The sequence below is a fragment of the Amphiprion ocellaris genome, chromosome 14 (assembly GCF_022539595.1).
Source record: "Amphiprion ocellaris isolate individual 3 ecotype Okinawa chromosome 14, ASM2253959v1, whole genome shotgun sequence".
In the NCBI taxonomy this organism is placed as follows: Eukaryota; Metazoa; Chordata; class Actinopteri; family Pomacentridae; genus Amphiprion; species Amphiprion ocellaris.
Window position 1 is genome coordinate 8,987,328 of NC_072779.1, and position 20,555 is coordinate 9,007,882.

The window sequence follows — 20,555 nt, forward strand, 5'->3', positions numbered from 1 at the left end:
TCCTTGGCGGAGTAATAAGTCTGAGCCTTGAGCTTAAAGGACACACTTTAAAATGTTCTAATGCATGTCAGCATATTAATACAGAATTTCATTTCAACAGAAGCTTCGAACAAGAACCAATTACCTTTAATGATCACACAAATAAAAAAAATAAATTGTTTGATTCTATGTAAATGTTCTGTATCTGGATATCTGAGAGGTTGTGTGCTTTCACTGGGATTGGAAACATGTCTAAATTAAGGACACAACAAAGTAAAGTTTGTGCTTTTATGTGTTTAATACCGAGAAATTTGTAGCTTAAAAGACACTTAAATTCTAAAAGTGATGATATAGTTTGAGCCATGTAGAAGAATAAATTACAGAAAAAAAGACGAGTTGAGAACCAAAGTACCCAAAGACTGCACGTAATAAAGTACTTGAGTTAATGTACTTCATTACTTTCCACCACTTTGCTTGTTTCCTGCCTATAGTTTGTACTTTTACTCAAGCAAAGCGCAGATACCTGATGGCTAGTCCCTGCCTCGTATGTGTTTTATATGAGGCTGACAGACATTTGTTGGACCAACTAGATTATCTAATGTCCATCCATCATCCTTATCTGCTCCCACTACAGTTAGCTTCAAGTTAAATCAGAAACCTTTCCACACCACTCTCTGATCAAATGCTGCTTTAAATCATTCTTAGAAGATCTTCAGCACCATGACCTGGCCTAATATCTGCTCAGATCGGACCCCAACGGCCCCTCAGGCAACCACTCAACTGTCCAACCACCGTCACTGTTTATCCGTTTACTCGTTCCACTGGACTCATAATAGCCACTTCACTGATCTAGTGTTAGAATCGTATTAAGTTCTTTGAGCTATCTGATCAAAGAAAACAGGTTTTATTCACAATATATACTGAGAAATGTTGGATTAATTCAAGCATTAAATCATGAGTCATTTGCACTCTCTATGGAGTGTTTCTGTCTCTTATCCTTCAAACAAAAACTATTAATACAGAGAAGCATCTGCAATTATACCAATCACTTGTCTGGGCTGGGAAAGAGATAGAATATGGCACATGCAGGCAGCTTAATTTGTATACCAGTCACCTGATCAGCACCTCCAGAGACCTGCTCACTCACAGGTGATGGTTTAGATGCATAGATTCACTCTGGCAGTATGAATGTGTGGGAGGCCACAAGGACAAGTGACTGTATGAGAAGCCGTTTCTATATCGGAACAGAACAAGCAGTGCCGTGTATGACGTGACTGGATCACTAGCTGTCTATAGGGGTGCAAAGTGCAAACGTGAGGTTTCACCACCCACGCAAAGCTCTAGGCTCATAGAAGTGCTGTGTCCATGTGTGTAAAAAGAACATATGTGTGTGTGGAGAGCATATAGAAGATTAACAAATGTCTATGCAGGAGCAAAAAAATTTAGAATAAGTATTTATGTAGCGCCTCTACCCGAGACAAAATGCTGTGTCAAGATTTTTTTAAACCAAAGAAAGAAAAAACCTTTTAAGCAAATTAAGTTATGAAAATTTTGTTTAAAAAGAAAAAGGAAAAAAAGACTACAACTTAAAAGTCTCATTTTGCAAATTAATGAAAGTTTAATGTCCTCAAAACACTGCAGAGTTGGTTTATTTCACCCTGACGGAATAATCCTGGTTTTAGTCTGGGAATAAAGTGTTTGTAGCTTTAAATCCAAACTCTACATCTGTGATTGACAGTTTGGAGGAAAACAGGTGAGCTCCCAGCAGGTACAAAAAAAAATGAGTATGTGGACCAGGATTTTTTAAAAATCTCTCCTAGCTTTCTCTGAGCAAGCACTGGAAATCAAAATATGACCAAATTCACAATACAGCTGTTGTCAGACAACATTGCAGTTATAAAATCAGCATTGTAGTCGTACAGCCAGGCAGAATGGAAATGGTTCTGAAATGACTACTAGTTAAAAAGCAGTCTTAATAGGCTGCTTTTAGTCACTATTACAAACTCATTTTGTTGTCTGACAACAGAAACAGAAAACTATGGAACTGAGAAAAGCTTTATTGGGAATTATGCTGTATTAAAGTGCAGCATATATGAGCCCGGAGAGCAGGAGAGAAGTAAACAGATATAGTTTGTATATATAGTTTGAGCTAGAAGATTATTGTTTTTTCTCTTGAAATGTAGCGGCTCAGTGGAATTCTTCCTGATTTGTAAAGCTGGGAGGCTACCTAGTTGTGAAAAGGCTTGAGGAATGGCAGAGGTAAACATCTTAATATCCTTACAACATTCATTTTATACATTTAGGTTTATGATAATCACAAAACACAATAAATTGGATTTTCACCATACTGGGCCTGTAAAATGACAGCTATGCCTCCTCTCTCATTAGGAATACAGAATCTGAAAACATTTGTCCTTTCACATCATGTTTAAGCAGGCTGCTTGACCAGGACTGGCTTTATAAAATATCTGTGATGTCCCAAATCCTGCTATGAAGTCAGATTTTAGGTGAGCGCATTGAAAACTTTTCACATTCCAAGAGATGTAGCAATGATCAAATCTTGTTTCTGAGTTAGGCTTTGAATCTAAATGCAATACTGGTGTGAGTTAGAGTGGATTCTCTTGACTCAAAGTGGACAAACAACATTGTCTTGTGATTGTTTCTTAGTCTTGTGCCTTCAGCATCTCAGCTCATGGCTTAGTGTGTTCTTGGCTCACCCTCTGAGTCAGCCAGAGCTTGTATTATTGATAAGTTGGCTCAGTTATTTAGGTCCACAATCTGCTCTAGAATAAAGTATTATAACAGAACAAAGAAAGATATGTAGCTGAGAAACTGATGATCTTCTATGGGCCCTCTGTTTTTTTTTGTTGTTTTTAACATGGTTGTTTTACATATTATTTGTGACACTTTTCTTATACTTAAACTGTATTAATGTATAGATATTGCTTTTCATTCTTTGCTTAGTATTTTCTTGTTCTGACTGATTGTGTTTAAAGATTTTCAATATTGGCACAAATGTTTCTGTCACTGTTAAAACAGTGTTACACGTGATAAAGAATGACAGATCTCCTGTTTGTTATGTGAACCCAATGGGGTAATTGCTCACAGAGCTACCCCTCCCACCCCTTCATCCATCCCTCTGGACTATTCAAACATTTTGTGGTTTCTGCTTGCTGGCTTAACAAAACTGCACTACAGGTTTAAATTCCTGTAATAAAACTCCTATTTAACCCATTCCTTTTTTTCTTTATTTTCTAAGAGGACACTTCTCTCTGAATTGATTTAAGTCTTTCTATGCATACAACCCGGTTGCCATGGTGACCTACCTGCAGCATAGCAACAACCTCAGCGCCGGCCACAGCTCCGTCTCGGAGACCAGCGCCGGAGCGCTGAGCCGGGTGGGTCACACCGCGACGGCCGTCGTCCTCGGGTTCGTCCTGGTTCTGGGCTTCCTGGGAAACTTCCTGGTGCTGCTGGTGTTTTCTCGGTTCCCCGGACTGCGGACTCCGGCCAACCTGTTCCTCATCAACATCAGCGTCAGCGACATGCTCGTCTGCATCTTCGGGACTCCGCTCAGCTTCGCCGCCAGCGTGAGAGGCAGGTGGCTGACTGGATCCTACGGGTGCCGCTGGTACGGGTTCTCCAACGCGCTTTTCGGTGAGTGATGGAGGACATTTCAAACCCCTGCATGATAAAACGCCAGGTTAATTTAATCACATTTTACTCACTGATTTTCGAGGAAAAGATCTCATGTCATAATGGGAGGATTTCAAAACATTATTGCACTATAGTTTCCCTATTGTTACCGTTAAAAACAGAGAAAGCAGTCCTGTAGAGTCAAAAAAAAAAATCTGAAAACGAAAAAATGTAGAGACAAAAACAGAACAAAGGTACAATTACAAAAGAAAGACAGAAAAAATTAAAGTACAGTCAGTCCTTTCTACATTAAGCCAGTTAGAATAGCAACATAATACAATGCACTAACTCCAATGAAAACAAATCATACAGTGATGGAGCAGTGAATCTTTAGGTCCTTGGATTAAAGGTAATAGTAAGCAAAGAAATATGGAGCCTAGGCGTTTTTGGTACCATTATTCTAGCTGGTTAGTCTATTTTGAATAATTTAATTAATCTGTTTATTTAATTTCATTTCTGTCAACTGACAAATTATTTTATTGACGAATGATTTCAGCTGCATTTATATACAGCTACATAACTGTGTATTTATAACAAAGCATGTGTATTTTACCAGCTTTGCAGCGTGGTCTTGTATGTCTTGTAATTGACCAATAATGTGTCAACATGCGTCATGATTTGCTCTCACTGACTGCTGTTCTTTACTTTGTTATGGCAGGTATCGTATCTCTGGTGTCTCTGTCTCTGCTGTCCTTGGAGCGCTACTCCTCAGTCTGCTGCAGCATCCACTCGGATTCCTCTCAGTACCGGAGGGCTCGTCTCGCTGTCGCAGCCTCCTGGTTCTACTCGCTGGCCTGGACTCTGCCGCCACTGCTGGGCTGGAGCAGGTCTGTACTGGGAAGTTAAGCTGGATTTTATATTTATCAGCTGACAGATAACCCGAAGTGAAAATTTTTCTTTTGTATTGTTTGGAGAAAGGACATTAAAGTTAGTTAAAAGTAGAAGGCTGCAATACAGGAACAGACATGAGTAAATACTTTGAGTAGTGTTTCATAATTGTACACTGTAAATCATTTAAGTTAAAAAAAAAAAAGATGTGACAAGTGCACTTCAGTTGAATAATTCAGAGTCATTCTATTGAGTTATGAAAAAGTAAAACTAGCTGAGTTAAGTAAAATAAACTTAAGACGACAAGTTTAATAAATTTAAGCTATTAAGTTGAGTTAACTAGCTGCATAGGCAATGGGTATAATGATTATAATGGCTTCATTTTCTTTCAATTCATTATTTTTTGTTGTTTTAATTCTGTGTGATTTTGCTTGCTGGTATCTTTTTCTATCATTTGTTTCTTGATTATTTTACCATCGTTTATGACTATGATGCACCTATATCCTACAAATATATTAGGTTAGTGTTAATGTCAAATACTAATTGCAACTGGAGTTACTTAGAGATTTACAAAAATTAAATTACCTTTTAAAAATACAGCCTTTCTTAAAAAAAAAAAAAAACAGCAAATAATACAATGTAAGAATATTTTTGAAAGCTTAACCGATATGGCAACATCCTTGTCTCTAAATTGTGATTATTTGAGAACTGCTCCTATAATTTGCAGAATTTTTTAAATACATGCCCAGAACAAATGAAGGAAAATCTTTTTCATATTTCAAATAAATCAGAGCACAAAACTAGGCCTTCGTAATATTAAGGATATGAAATGACAGCTTACCATACATCCTGTGTTGTGGAGCAGCTACGGGCCAGAGGGTCCTGGTACCACCTGCTCGGTCCAGTGGCACCAACGGACAGCCGCATCTCGCTCCTACATCGTCTGTTTGTTCGTTTTCTGCCTCCTCCTGCCGCTGCTGCTCATGTTCTTCTGCTACTGGAGGATCCTGCTGGCTGTACGAGTGGTGGCGAGACAGGTGAGCTCGCAGCTTCAACTCTGACCTCTGTTTAATGTCTCGCTCTGCTCTGAAGAACTTCCTGCTGCGTCTCTGCGCGTGTCTCCAGGTCGCCAGGATCAACAGGTCCTCAGCTGAGTTGAGGGAAAGCCGCGTCCTGCTGATGGTGGTCGCCATGGTGACTGGCTACCTGTTGTGCTGGATGCCATACGGTGTTGTGGCGATGCTGTCCTCCTTTGGACGTCCCGGCATGGTGCCGCCTGCTGCCAGTTTAATCCCCTCCCTGCTGGCAAAGTCCAGCACCGTCCTCAACCCGGTCATTTATGTTCTGCTCAATGCACAGGTAAAAATAGTTCCTGTGAAAACTCAACGGTGTGACCTGATTAACATCCTGGAGCAACAGGCCAAAACTGGAAATAATATCCAATAATTGGTCATTTGTTCTTTTACAATGTTTGGCTGCAAAGTTTTTGTTTTAATGCAAAAATGTAAATATTTTGCAGATATTTGCCAGTATTTGAAAGAAAAAAAAGTGCTTATTAGAGACTGAAAAATGTTTTTTGAAAAAGTTATTTAAAACATTTTAATTGCTCAGCTAAATTACAGATAACTACTAAAATTTCAGGGGGAAAAAAGTATTACTTTACATGTTAACTATATAAAAAAATGGTTAAAACTGTACATCAAACGTCAATATTTTTACAAATAGTCATCCATTTTCGATAGTGAAATTAGTTTTGCTACAAAAAATAGAATTATTTCACAGATATTGCCATTAGTTCTAACAGTTTTTGAACACATTTTTTTCAGACAACCGTAATGACCGATTTTCAGTTTTTTGTTTTTTTGTTTTTTTTTTTTTTTTAAAACAGATTTTTTTTTTGTCAGCACCATATAAGGTAATGGGTTATTCCAGTGTCAGTTTTACTTTGTCGTTTTCCCCACTGTTTGTGCGTCTCTACCAGTTCTCCAGGTGTTTCCTCTACATGATGAGGTGCAGCTCAGAGGCGCCATCCTCCCCGATGGAGCCAACGCAACCCAGCAGCAGGGCAGCGTGGCCTCACGATCCCAACCTGCCAACAGAGGAACAAAACACAACACCCGCCGTGCTCACGTCTAGAGACCAGCAGGTACAGCAACCCACTCTGGTGCTGGTGGCTCAATAGGAAACAGAGTATAAGAACCATCTGAACAAGACTCTGTATACTTCAGGTATTCTGAAATACAAAAGCAAAACGTGTCACATGAAGTCTCTTCTCCTTGTTTGACCCGTTTCATTGATAAATCTGGAAACACACATTACGCTGCACCAGATGTAGCTCAGTATTTGTTTATGTTCTGCACTATATATTAAATTTGTATCTATTTTATCAGAAATGTGACTTCATTTAACTTTGCATTTCTTACTACTAACCTATGCAAACTGAAGTGCTCTCCCTGTGTGCTCCCTGCTGGGTTATGTTGTATTGTCTTGACACCAATGGAGGGCGCTGTGGAGTAAACAACCAAAAGTGGTGAAGAAAACATGTAAACTGCATTGTAAGGTGACATTTATGCTCCATTTATTAATGTTCAACAATATACAACAATTATAAATCCCTTCAGCTTCCAAATTCCTGAATGAATGGTCAACACCAAAATAATTTATTAAGAAAATAAACATACGTCTTCAAAAATATACAGTCATTATGCTTCATGAACACTGACTGAAATCTCAGTGAGTGAAGGATTTTGTCTGAAGACACATTCACATTGTGGTGAAGTCATACCAGCTTACAGACACGTTGAAATACTTTCAGGTACGAGGTGAGAGAACGTGCTGAAATGCAGTGTGTTACTGTCGGTTCACCGTGGAGGAAATGATGGAGCGTGAGAAGCAGCAAACTTCCCTGAGCAGGCAGTCCACTCCCGGTGTAAGAGATGAGATTTAAACCCCAGACCACTTGATCAGTCCGTATTTTTAAACACCCCACTAGTGTACAGACATGAACACCGCACACAAGTCTTACAAACAATTCAAAAATACACATGTAGCACTAAAAAATTCCCCATGAGGTGCAAATAGTGTTGAACCCAAAGTCCGTGTTTAAGGTGCATCCATATCATGGATCCGCACAGCCAAGTTTAACTGGGGTGAGGAATTTCTGCTGCTTTCAAATTCTGAGGAAAGAAAAAAAAAAATCTGTGTTTACTGATGGCCGGACAAAAATGATTAAGGCTGAAAGAGGAAATCTAGAGGAGTTAAGATTTTAAATCACAAGTCAGAGCTTCATCGTCCAACACTGGGGCTTTGATTCATCTTGACAACTGTATGATGCACAGCTGGATATTATGAAGGGTCAGTGAGAAATATTGTTTTTTTGATTTATTAAAGCTGGAAGTTCAAATAATGCTACCAAGATAAGATGTCCGCACGCATTTACGAGATATTCTGGGGAGCTGTCATGATGTCTGTCTCTAAACAGTCTACTATAACTGCACATCCTGTGTTGACTACAAGAACTGTTTGACACTGGTTGTGTGCCTTTATGATGTTAGTTGAATTAGTTGAGGATTAAAAAGTCGAAGCAAATGTCAGTAACGGTCACTTAACAAAGATGTATTAACGGCAACAGTACTGCCTCACAGTGACAGAACATAAACATGACAGAAATCTCAAATTCAGCAATAAAACATGGCACAACTGATGTTTTCTGAATACAACATCAGCTCCATAAGAAGGCACAAGCCCATTATTACTTCACATCGTACAATATAAAGCAGGATACAGCCTGATCATGCACCAGGATTTCTCCAGCATAGAGGAATTTTTGTTGCCCGCTACAAGACTTTTTAGGTGCAGAATAACACCAGCGGCAAATTGAGAATTAAAAAAACAAAAGAAAATAATTTTTTAAATCCAGTTTTGTTAATCAGTGTTTCATTTATGCAAGCATAGTTGACACTGATGTTAATGGCCAGAAATAACAGCAAAACACATAGATTTCCGGCAAATAACATAACACAATTTCATTTTATTTACTGTTCATGAACTGACCATACTTGCTGTTGTGCACAGTCATCTGGAAGAGACAATTCTCAATCAGAATAAAAGCCGATGTATGATATATCTGCCTAGTGTTGTCTATTAGTAATATCAGCTGGTGAAATCGGATGCTAAACAGTAAATTAAGTCCTACATCAGACAATAGCAGGACTCCCTTCAACCTCTTTCGTCTTTAGTCTTGGTTTTGTCAGTGTTTTACTTCCCAGTCCTGTATTACTAATATTTTAGCATCTTTAGGGCTCACTGGTCTAACTTACTACTGTACAGAAATGTAAAAAAAAAAAAAACCCTTTTCTTTGACAAATAATAATGCAAATTTTAGGCAAAAAAAACAGTTCAAAATACAATGTGCAGGTTTAATTATAGTATATTTAGAGGGATTGTGACAGATTATCAGCTGCTTCGTCTCCAATGTTCTAGCAGAACCATTTTCAAAGCTGTCGCTGCTACAAAAAAAAAAAAGATAACCTACATTTCTAACTCCAGTGAACAATTATCCGTCTGTAACTACAAAAATGTTATTTTTGTTTGTGTAAAATGAATATTTGTTTGATCGATAAGCTATTTTACAGAAAACTCATCTTTAATAATATAGATAGGTTAATCGTTAAAGGAATTAATGAAGATAAAATGGCAAATATGCACCCTGGTTGAAGCTTTTCAAACATGAGGTTTTGTTGTTTTTTTCAGTTTTATATTTAATACATCAGGGTTTGGACTTTCAACTGGGAAAAACAAGCAATTTTAAGATGTGTACACTGAGCAATTCATCAATTAATTGGAAAATGGCTTCAGTGACATTAAGAAGTTTTGTGTTTCTCGGTTTGTTAGCCTCACCTGTGAATAGTTGAATGGAGGCACCTTGGGCTCCGGTCTTGTGTAGTCGGGAGGGTTGGCATGGGGGTCGTAGCCGAGGCGAGCCAGCATGGGGGCGATTTCAGCCATGTCGCTGATCACATCAGAGGGAATGTGTCCCACCCACTTGGAGAGGGCCTCAGTGTTCACCGGCTTCATCACCTGGTCTGTCGAACGCTCAACCCTGCACAGAAACAAACAAGCTCAGTCCATATGCGTGTGTCCGACCGTAGTGCTGCAAGTTTAATGCAGAAGAGAAAAAAGGTCCACAACAAATAATTAATGAGAAACTGTCCACTGAACAGACAGATCCATTGCAAATTTAAAATGCAATCAAAAAAAAAGTCCAAATGAAGAAATAAACTGAAAACACTGAACAAACACTAGTGAAAGCATTTCCTTGGATTTGATGATGCAATGACGTATACATGTATGACATAACATTGTCTTAATTTAGATATTTTCAGTCTTCCATATAAATCACCCTGTTTATATAAATGTATAAGTGTGTGCACAGTTGTCAGAACCCCAACAGCCAAATGCTGTGACATTGCACAGTTCTGAACAGGTTATAAAACATTTGTGTGACTAATATTACGCCAACCATTGCATAACTAATCAAAATAAGGGTGCTAATTCTCACAGAATGTGGCCTAATTCTTTCAAATATATGCCAGGTTTGGGTTTAGCAGTATGCAGCGGCCAGATTCCCACAAAATCCCCTGAGCTTCTGCCCTGCAAAGAGATGCTCTATTTGAATGACGACAAACAAGTGGAGCAACACAAATTAAAAATCTACCGTGGGAAGTCCGTAAGCCTTACTTGACCTTGAAAGTTTTGGCTGCTTTAGATGAAAAGTCTGGCGTCTTGGTGGCTCAGTGTGTTCGAATACATGACTAGTGCAGAATTCAAATCTGCGTCACAACACAACCTCTGCTGCACTTTAATTTAGTGAAGTAAAACAACATAAACACACGGATAAAAAGGATCAGTATAAAGATCTTTTCAAGCAAATAGCTTAAATAAATAAAGTTAGACTAAATGAAGGAATTGGTAGGTTCTAATAAAATGACATACGTGACAGTGTCAAGATGGCTTTCAATCAGAACTTAAATTATCTTTTACCATTACTCTCATGACATTTTAGAGACTAGTCAAAATGTGGTTAAGCTGTGTTTTGACATACGCATGCGTATGTCTTTTTTAAACAGCTGACTACAGCCATGTTGTAGTTGGTATAATATTCAGTCTTTTCAACTTTAACTGTAAATTCCCAGGAACCAAAGAGCTTCTTTTTCACCATGTTGCCCAAGTCAGCAATCACATATGAATAAATCCCCGTCAGATGTGAGCTAAAGCAATTTAAAACATATATAATCTGCAACACCTTTAATAAATATACAATTATCTATTTAATTTCTTTATCAAAAATGTAAATTAAAAAATCTTTAAAGTGTTGCTTGTTAGCCTTGGTAGGATGGTAAACTCATTATCTTTGGGTTTTTGGCATGGTGTAACGAACTGTAGTTGATTCGTACAGATGCCCCGCATGGTTTGCCCGAGGAAATCAGGAGTCAGTGATCTCCTTTTAGTCTCTTATTAAAAACATTTTTCTGATTTTCTTTGACATGTACGAGATGTTTTCTTTGAACGGTCTTTTATCTCTTTCAATTATATGTTTTTACTTTGTGTTGGTTTCATACACCATGTTGTGCTTTGTCAGGGCAGCTATAATGTGTATTTAAAGCAAAAAGAAAAAGTATACGATTTATAACAGCCATTATAGATCAAATTATTTTTTGAATAATGAAGAAAATTGGTCTCAGATTAATCAGTAGTAAACCTAACTGATACGAATTTACAAGATAACAAGGTATTACAGCCACATGATAAATTGCGATTTGAATATTTAGTTGCAGCTCTCAGTACATGACTGTTGTTCCCAATAGTTAACACCCTACAAAACTCTTCTGCACATCGTACTTTATTTACCATATATTTTCACATTTGCTGTGTGTGTGCTGTCAGCTTCAGAAATTGTTATCGAGGGAAATAGATCACAAAATACAACATAGACAGCACTACCTAGGATCACAGGGTGCATTCAGATTCAAATTACTGAATCCAATTTAGCCCAGTGATGATCTCTATGTGTCACATAACAGATGGTACAAAGATAATAAAAAATAACTAAAATTCCAAACACATAGATGTAATTTCAGGATGAAGACCTAAGTATGTCATATAGGGTTATATTTCAATTTTTGTCATAACAAGTAGCACAGGTAAAAAGCAAAACCCTGGTTATTCTGAAGAACAGCTCACAATGCGTTTAGCTGACTGATAAAGGAGGCATGTAAGCTGCAAGAATCAGTTGCCTTTTAGCAGCATGAAAAAAATAACAGCTTTTATCCTGAAATAAAACCACTCCTCAAAGCTAGCAGGGTGAAAATTCAGAAGAGGAATAAATGATTAAGATCTGCGTAACTCTCTATCATCATGTACATGCAACATTTAAATGAACTGAGCCCCGAATAAACATGGCTGAACTCAGAAAAACATGGAGTCGACAGAGGGGACAGATAGGGGGAATTTCTGCTACTTAAGAGTGAATAATCTTTGCTGCTTTATAGTGAGGCTATGAGATGACTTCAAACACAAAAGCACACAAAAACAAAAAATGTGATTAAGGTCATCTAAAAGCAGGCTTAAAACTAGAACAGTAGGGTAAACACATCACACATGCTGGCGAGATACTGTCGACTGAGAGTTAACTGCATATTCAGAAAACCTACTGAAGCAATTTTCCTTTTAGCGAAAAGATTACCAGCTTTCACTGGCTGGTGAAGCAGGATTAATTCTGTGTCCAAACTGCATGCTGGATCGCACTGGAATCTCCTTCTTCCCACACTTTTCTGACAGTGGATTGAGGGTGTCTGTGTTGACTATTCTCTGCAATCATTGATATTCATATTTTCTACAGGGTATGACTGAAAAGCTGCAGTGAGGTAAGAATACTTGTCTTATTTTATTTGTACAACCAAATACAATGCCATCAATGTCCTCATGGAAACACCACCTGGAAATGTGTGCCATCCCTGTTGTTAAACAATATTGTATCTCCACCCTGTCTATGACACCAGCTTTTCCTCTCGCCTTCCGCTGCGGCTGTTCCGACCAACGATTTAGTTTCTAATGCAGTTAAATACCACATTTTACAAACTAGTTCTAAAAGCCCATAATTTGGTCGTCCGGTTAGTTTATTTTGGATTAGCTGAATATTCAGCATATTTTGTCTAATCATCCTGCATCAGGGAGAAAATCTGTAGCACGTGACTTTTTTCTTGACTGGTCACATCTGAATTTTATTTTTTCCCCCATAATTCAATACAACAGGAACTGAAAATAACTGTTGACCTGGCGAATGCTAACCCTCTGAAATGAGTGATGGTGTGGAGCATGACCGGTTTAATGTATTACCAAAATAAAATCCAAACATTTTTAAGACTCTAAGACTGAACTGCCTGTAAAAATACTAGGCATGATTGCATTCAAGACCATTTCAGAGCATGAAAACTAGCACAATTTAAGAGAGCTTCCCATGATGTGCAGACAGCCTGTGACATATTTTAAAGATAGTTTCAGTTTAGTGTGCCGAGATTCAGTTATCTGCCTCTGAAACTTTTGCCATCACCACAACAGAAGTAAATAGGCTTTCATTTTGAAATACATTTGGAAAACATACAAACCCTTTAGTACATTTCAGAAAACCTCACAGCATTAAACCAAAACTATCTCACAGTAGCTAAGAGGTATGCTAGGTACACACACTCACTTGGACAGAGATACGCCACCAGCCTTTCCAATCAGTTCTTCATGGTGCAGCACTGACGGGTCCCACTGCAGTTCTAGGAAGTGAAGCAACTTCCTCATTTCTTCCTCTGGGTGTAGAACGAGCTGCTCGTAGCGGACAGGGAGACATCTGGCTTCCCCAGCTGCCTGGCACTGGCTGAACATGGTCTCCACTGCACTGCTCCACTTGGTAAGACAGTCCCTGTAGCTGGTAAGATCAAAGCCAGAGATGGTCACCTATGAAAGGAGAAAGAAAGGCATGACGGGGGAAAAAAACACAGTAATAGATCGTTTTTTTGGTCACAATGTGGCACAAGCACAAACTGGTAACTTAGCTGTTTGGAAACATGACAATGTGAGGAGGTTTCTGTATTTGCAACCATAGTGAGAACAAAAACAGGCGTACCTTGCGTGATATCATGGAGTGGACGGTTGCTCGTCCGTCTCGTAACATCAGCACAAATTTGGCTTTAGGGAAGAGGCGCGCCAAATAAGACAGAGACTTCAACGCAAATGGGTCCTTGTTGCAAAGACGAGGTGCAGGCTCTCCGTGGCCGACAATCACCTGGAACACGTCAAAATCATGATAATTTCAAAACAAAATGCCTGAACTGTTAGCATATTTATATTGAGATACCAAATATAACTATCAGTCAGATAAGCATTGACTCTAAAGCACAATACAAAACATTAATAAAGCATGTTTTATCTTTACCCATTTTTAATTAGCAACCTTTTTAAGTGCTGTAGGTAAACTGTGTTATCTCTGTGTAGTCTTTGCTATGCTAACCCAAGCATCTTACAGTTGTAGCTTCGTATTTTACCAACAAATATCAGAGTGAGATGAATTTTCTCATCTAATTTTCTGCAAGAAACATGCAATTCAAACAGTGCTACACCAGTGAATAATTACATCTACAGTTTATGTGTAATTTGTGTGTTTCCCACAGGTAATTTTGCAAAATTGCATCCTATTTAAATTTTGTGTTAAATGGCCACTGAATTTTCTACAACAGTTGTTTATCATATATGTGACGTAAATTTTTATATTTTTTCCTCCGTCCCATTACTGTGCATGTATTACATTTAAGCATGTTTACAGCTGCAGATGTGTGTTTCAGGCTCTTCAAACCAGACTGCATAGCTCACCTCTAACAGGAATGCTCGCACAGCTGAGTCCAACACCTGGTCGGTGACGCCGGCCTCATCCAATCGTATTCTCTCCTTAACTGAGCGGCTCCAGGTCGCCCTCATGGCCAAAAGGCGGGGAATTACTCGGGTCTCCTCTCCACAGCGCACGGCATTGTGGGCATCCAGCATGACACGCATCAGCGTGGTGCCACTCCTGGGGAAGCCCCCAATGAAGATGATGGGTGTGTCTTCAGGGAAGCGTTCAGTCAGAGATAGGCTCTGATTGCCTGAGCCCAGGTTGAGCTCCATCCACCTATAGCGATGGCTTTTTGGAGGACAGTCTATCCCACTCATGCCCAAGTAGAGCAGGGAGGCTGAGCAGAGGAGCACGCAGCCCAGCAACAGGTTCGACCTGGAGCTCCTCATGGCTGGTTGTTGTTTTTGGGAGTCAGTAGGACATAAAATAATATTTAAGGGCAGGTGAGGAGGTTGGAATCACATGTGACTGTAGCCACGTCAGTAAAAGGTCAGTTAGACAAACAGTCAGGCATATGTGCAAGAAACAAAGCTGTGAAGTGATGCTGAAGAAGGTGTGGTGGAGCACAGGAAGGTGGAGATGATCAGGTGTGGGTTGGGATAGCTTCTCATTCCTCTGCAGCTGCTAAGCTCTGTTCTTGGAGAGCAGGATCCAGGCCCACCACCCTCCACAACCAGTCACGTGTCTCTTCCATGGTTCCTACCTAAAACATGAGAAGAACACTTTAGTAAGAGCTGCACCAGAAACAGTTTATAACCAAATAATATGTGTATTTGCCCAAGCTTCTCAACTGCTTGGCAGTATGAAAAGGATTTTTTCCCCAAGCTTGATTTCACAACTTTCTAAATAAAAAAAGCATAAATTAACATATTTAAATTTTCCAATAAATAACTCCTAACATTAGCTGCTTCCCTGCATAAGTGAGCTAGTATCAGCAAGCTGGGTGTGATGGTGACCGTCCATTTGCCAAGAACACTTGCACACACTTTCAGAGGGGCTGAAATGCATCCAGTTTTTGTTCTAAAAGCAGCTATTTTGCATTTTTTCTCTAGGGAGCCACTGACTGTTAAACCATATCAAAGTTCACTGCGGCATGCAAGGCAGACACTCTCTCAGGCAATGTATCTGTAGCCACTAATTACAGCTCGCTCATGTTTTTATTCTCACTGACAGGTTCTGCCACAGTGAAATGAAAAGCAATTTGTTAGAGCTCAAATTACTATTGACCAAGTGAGATGTTTTGCAACTTCCCTATTTCTCTGCTGCAGTGTGCACACAAGCAATTTCAGCCACGCAGCCCTGGACTAATTCCTCTTATTAGCACACAAAGTAAAATACAAACGTTTGTAAAAAGCATTGAAAGGGTCAAATGCTGACGTCAGCAACTCTAACGATTTAAGTCATGTTTCTAAATCTGATTTCACTGCAGTTTTTAAGTTACTTGGAAACTCGCATCACACCATTGAAAGTAAGGCTTTTCTTTTCACAGAAGCACATTTGAAATATGCCTCCTTGTCTCAAAGGTATTTTGGCCTCTTTCTTGTTCAGACTGGATGTGGAGTTAGCATAACATCTGGTTGCCACGTGGGGAGGGCTGTCCTCGCTGGGCTGAACTACCCTGCCTGGAAATTCTCCCTGACGATCAAAGCAAAATGGAAAAACTGCTGGAAACGAGGACATCATGGTCTGGCTACGACACTTAGGTGCTGCCGTAAGCCATGTTAAGTCTACTTGTATCCACAAGCTTTACATGTAATTCCAATGCATTTTAATACAGCGATTAAGCCACTTGGAGTTTGCAGAGAATTAGGGCAGTGCAAGATGAGAAGCCTTGCTGCTTTTTTTTCTCAACAGATTAAAAGGGCTGGATCACCGAAATTACAAAAAAAAGCATATTTTTTTCACTCTATTGCTGCAAATAGCATATTTTTCATTATTGAATTTATTATTTTCATTATCATATCATTTAAAGGAATTTTTGTCCTGCCTGACCAACAATGTAAAACCCAAACATATTCAGGATATTAGGCAATTTTTGCAAAACAGTTACAGACTACGTGTCTGTCCATTGACTAACTGATTAGTTGCTTCATCTCAGTCTCATTTACCTCTGGTCTTAACAAGCAATGAAGATGGAATTATTTTAGTGTTTGTGTTACTCAAAGCCGTGAAAAAATGTACATTTAGAAAATTCAGAGCAACTCCACATATGCTTTGGATAATCCACAGATTTAACTGTAACATTTTTTCATAGGGTTTTTTGTTTTTTCAAGAAAGTACTTTCATTAAAACATCTTTATACTATGATGTTTCTAGAGAGAGATGTTGAAGTTTTGCATTTACGTATGTTTAATGCTGTGAGTACCACAAACAAAACTAATTTCACCTCCACTGCTCTGGAGTGGAAGTCATAATCTCAGAGACATATCTGAAGTCTTAACCGAATAAAACCTATCTGTGAGTGAATAAAAATGCCAAACAAAGTGGTTTCTGCAAAGACTAGTAAACATCTACTGTGATAATTCTGGGAACTGACCTGAAAAGGGTCACTGTGTTTACTCATCAGAGACAAGTCAACAAAAAAGTCTACGATAAGCAGAAAATAACGGCCTGTGATCACAGTCTGTAGGTGACACTTGAGGTGGCTAGCTAGAAAACAGCACTTTGACATCTCTGTGGCAAAAGTTCTCAGGAAACCCAAAGCCACCGTCACCTCTTCCATACTCTTCTCCAGAGAAAACACTGACTTTCTGCCAAAGCTAAAGTCTGACCGGCAGAATTGCACCTACACTTTCCCTAAACCCGGTTAATGCCTCAATTTATTACAGCCAAGAGCATGTCCATTCCCTGAGCCGTTCCCTTGAATGCTCCCCACTGAATTTCATGTATTTCTGCAAGAGTCATTAGTGTTTTCTTTTTTCTGTGCTGCAGTGATGGGTTTCCCTACAATTTAATGTAAAGCTACTGGGAGCACTGACACTAACCTCCTACAGAAGTGAAAGCCTGAGAGTGAGAGCAAAGCCCTCATTTTCCCTGGAATCTAGCTGATGCGTAACTGGTTCCTTGAATTCTCAACATTAAGACAAGCCAGGCAAGAAACGTTGTAGTTTTTTCATGCACTTTGCAATTTTGATATTTGGCTGCCATAAACATGTTTCTTTCAGCACAATAAAAAGAAAACATCAAAAATATGAGATCTGCAATGACTATCAATCGATTAGTTGCCGACTAATAAAATGAACTGTCAACTATTTGGACAAGCGATTCACCGTTTCAAGTATTTTTTTTTTTTTTTTTAATCGCACAATTTCATATACCAAAGAATACAATTTAAAACCTTTTCAAATTAATAAAAAAAATCAACATTTTCTGAATATAGCTGCCAAAATTTGAGTATTTTCTGGTTTCAGGGAACTAAAAATCTTGGGTTCTGGACAAAGCAAGACATGTGAAGATGTCACCTTGGGGTTTGGAAAATACATCTACAGTTTTCCCCCTATTTTCTGACATTTACTAGACCAAACAATTAATTAGTTAATTTACAAATTAATTGAACAGATTATTAATTACTGAAAGTACTTGCTAGGTGCACCCTTTCAAAATAGTGTTTACTTCATTGGCCTTTGACTACTGGAAATTTATGCAAATTAAGGCAGATTTAATCAATTAATAGCTCATTTGCATGTTAGAACATAGCATTTCTATATACTTGGAATAGAAGAATATGGCTGTTCAACTGTAAAGAAGGCAATTGAGAAAGTGTAATGGAGGCAACTGTTGGTTAATATAGTGGTTTCCAAAAAAAGCCTGAAATTTTGCAATACATATCTTTAAAGGCCCTTTTCAGTTGTACTCTGAGCTCGAAATCTCCAATTCAGTTGCACTGATGTACACTAAATTTTCCAGTTTTATTCTGATGGATTTTACAGAGGAGTTTGTTCTCTGTCATAAATCACTCACAGCCTGATTTACAGAGTAATGCATTCCTGAATGCCTGAGATTTTATTTTTTCTTTCTGGCTGTTGACAGTATTTTCAGCTTTATGAAGTGAAAAAGACACATCCAAAAAAAAAAAAAACACCCTTTGATGTGACGTGTTAGACAAAAACTTTAAACTTGGCTTTATCCAGTGTTCAGATTTCTGCTTTGGAAATGAATGCAAATTAATGCATTTTTAGAAATACAACACCTCATCTGCGTTCAATCTCTGAAAACTTGCAATACAAAACAGTCATTTATTCAGTTTAAGTTATCAACTGGGAAGAGTTAAAACCTCCTCACCTGTAGTGTCTGTCCCCTGAATTGCTCCTCCTTCGTGCATTACCTGGAGCCATGTGTTGTTGTATTAGCTGCTGTTTCTGCTGCAATGTTTCCCCTCAGTGTCAAACAATGTGCCTGAAAGCTGCACGTTGAGTTGCAGCTGCCTTATTTTGGTCTGTGCATATTTATGGATATATTATAAACAGATCAAAGCTGTCACCGTTGTCACTCGTGTGTATGTGTGTGCGTGTTTGTCTAAATAAGATTATAGTACGGTAGCAAAGCGCAGGCCCGGCAGCCACCAACATCTGGCCTGGTTGGACGATACAGCTCGTACTGCGAAAACGCACCGGAGGCAGGAAACCACCAGGTGAACGACCCGCTAGCGGCCAAACACACACCGCGACGGACCAGCGGCCACCATGACCGCCACACACAGCCTGTCACCGCGCTTTTTCACCGTCGTTACCTGCCGGGGAACCGACTAGCTCAGCTGTCCGCCGGGTCGCTGTTAAATTCACAGCCGTTAAAAATGGTGTTCACTCACCAGCGTCTGTGAAACTGCCGAAATCCGAGGGAAAAAAAGCACACATGAACCTTTGGTCCAAAACGCCGAAGCGAGCAGCTCCTCCGTCCCTCACAGACACGTCGGTGTTGTCCCGTCTCTTTTCCCGAGGTAACAGCTGTGGTGTCCACAATATTTAGTAATTTTCTGCACACTGAATCACACAACGTTCGTCTTGACTCGCAGCGTAACTTTGCGCACCGAAGTCGAAGCTGCATCTGCCGTTGAGAGAGGAAAAAAAGATACACAGAGGACACGAGCGCAGCCAGGCAGAGAGAGCCGCCCTCTGATTGGTCCTCCGGCGTTCTGAATTCTAAATCACATCTGCTTGGGGGCTTCCTATTGGTCGACCAGTTAAAGGGCGATTCCGCAGCAGACGCGACTGCAGGCTAAAATGACTTTCCCTCATCGATTGGTGTGCTCTCAGTAAAAGCCCACCGGGGAAATTTAATTACAGTGTGGGATTTAGTGGAGGTTAAAGCCGCCTCACTTAATTTATCCATCTTTTCATTAGCAGCACATTTTGGTTGCTCTTTCAGGGTTACGAGGATCTCCGTGACAGATTGCAGGCCTCTGTGGAAGACCAAGTGTGACCAAATTACATGAGTGAGTCTGTCAAGCTGCAATAAATAAAATCACAGCCTCCCGAGTTCATAGATAAGTAATGACACATAAATAATCAATGAAATAAGTTCACTGAGCACATTAGGCAGGAGGGTCTGGGGGGCCCCTGTAGGGGGGCAGAATCTGGCAGCAAGAGTGCCTGAAAAAATATGTTTAAAATGATGGAAAACATTCAAAAATTGTAAAAATGGTGAACATATGGGCAAATATCTGGAACATTACATTTCTTGCTGATTTAAATACATGAAAACAATGTAATTTTATGGTCACAGGTTGTAAAAGGACTAATTATTGCATCACATTTGATGTGGTCATTATGTACATATTTTCCGTATTTTTATTGCAGTTGTGACGACCCTCCACTTGGACACCAGGTGTGCCTGTTCAGAAGCTGAGGGTCGTCAGCTGATTGAGCCACACCTGGGATCAAGTGGCTCAAACTGCATCAAACCTCCCTCACTTCCAGTGTGTGTCTCTCTCTGACAGGAGCCGTTTCCTTCTGCAGCTCCAGAAGCCTGGTTTTGGTTTGGTTTGGTTTGGTTTGGTTTGGTTTATAGTCTTTCGTGCACCTTGTTGGCTTGGTTTTGCATTACAATAAAACCTTTTTTTTCAGTCACTACCCTGTTGTTGTCTCCCTGTTTTGTTGCAGCTTCAGAGCAGCGTTGT

The 20,555-nt window shown here is 39.4% G+C and overlaps 2 protein-coding genes across 2 annotated transcripts; one reads left to right on the top strand and one right to left on the bottom strand.

Moving 5' to 3' along the window:
* Positions 1 to 2,469: 2,469 nt before the first annotated feature.
* On the top strand, positions 2,470 to 6,759 carry LOC118471528 (pinopsin-like). The gene is made up of 5 exons (XM_035956587.2): positions 2,470 to 3,636; positions 4,334 to 4,502; positions 5,369 to 5,540; positions 5,629 to 5,862; positions 6,485 to 6,759. Exons 1-5 carry the CDS (start codon positions 3,294 to 3,296, stop codon positions 6,683 to 6,685), a joined length of 1,119 nt encoding a protein of 372 aa, XP_035812480.2. The 5' UTR covers positions 2,470 to 3,293; the 3' UTR covers positions 6,686 to 6,759.
* Positions 6,760 to 7,056: 297 nt separating this feature from the next.
* tpst1l (tyrosylprotein sulfotransferase 1, like) lies at positions 7,057 to 19,504 on the bottom strand. The gene is made up of 6 exons (XM_023288799.3): positions 19,248 to 19,504; positions 14,422 to 15,143; positions 13,679 to 13,837; positions 13,256 to 13,509; positions 9,403 to 9,604; positions 7,057 to 7,679 (listed from the first exon to the last, which is right to left on the bottom strand). Exons 2-6 carry the CDS (start codon positions 14,827 to 14,829, stop codon positions 7,644 to 7,646), a joined length of 1,059 nt encoding a protein of 352 aa, XP_023144567.2. The 5' UTR covers positions 14,830 to 15,143; positions 19,248 to 19,504; the 3' UTR covers positions 7,057 to 7,643.
* Between the last annotated feature and the right edge of the window lie 1,051 nt (positions 19,505 to 20,555).

What these genes read in the sequence shown, in the direction of transcription:
- LOC118471528 (XM_035956587.2), top strand. Translation starts at nt 3,294, where the DNA reads ATGGTGACCTACCTGCAGCATAGCAACAACCTCAGCGCCGGCCACAGC. An exon ending in GTTCTCCAACGCGCTTTTCG is followed by an intron (nt 3,637 to 4,333) that starts GTGAGTGATGGA and finishes TTGTTATGGCAG; the next exon opens with GTATCGTATCTCTGGTGTCT. An exon ending in CCACTGCTGGGCTGGAGCAG is followed by an intron (nt 4,503 to 5,368) that starts GTCTGTACTGGG and finishes GTTGTGGAGCAG; the next exon opens with CTACGGGCCAGAGGGTCCTG.
- tpst1l (XM_023288799.3), bottom strand. Translation starts at nt 14,829, where the DNA reads ATGAGGAGCTCCAGGTCGAACCTGTTGCTGGGCTGCGTGCTCCTCTGC. An exon ending in ACTCCATGATATCACGCAAG is followed by an intron (nt 13,510 to 13,678) that starts GTACGCCTGTTT and finishes CTCCTTTCATAG; the next exon opens with GTGACCATCTCTGGCTTTGA. An exon ending in CTCCATTCAACTATTCACAG is followed by an intron (nt 7,680 to 9,402) that starts GTGAGGCTAACA and finishes TTCTTTCCTCAG; the next exon opens with AATTTGAAAGCAGCAGAAAT.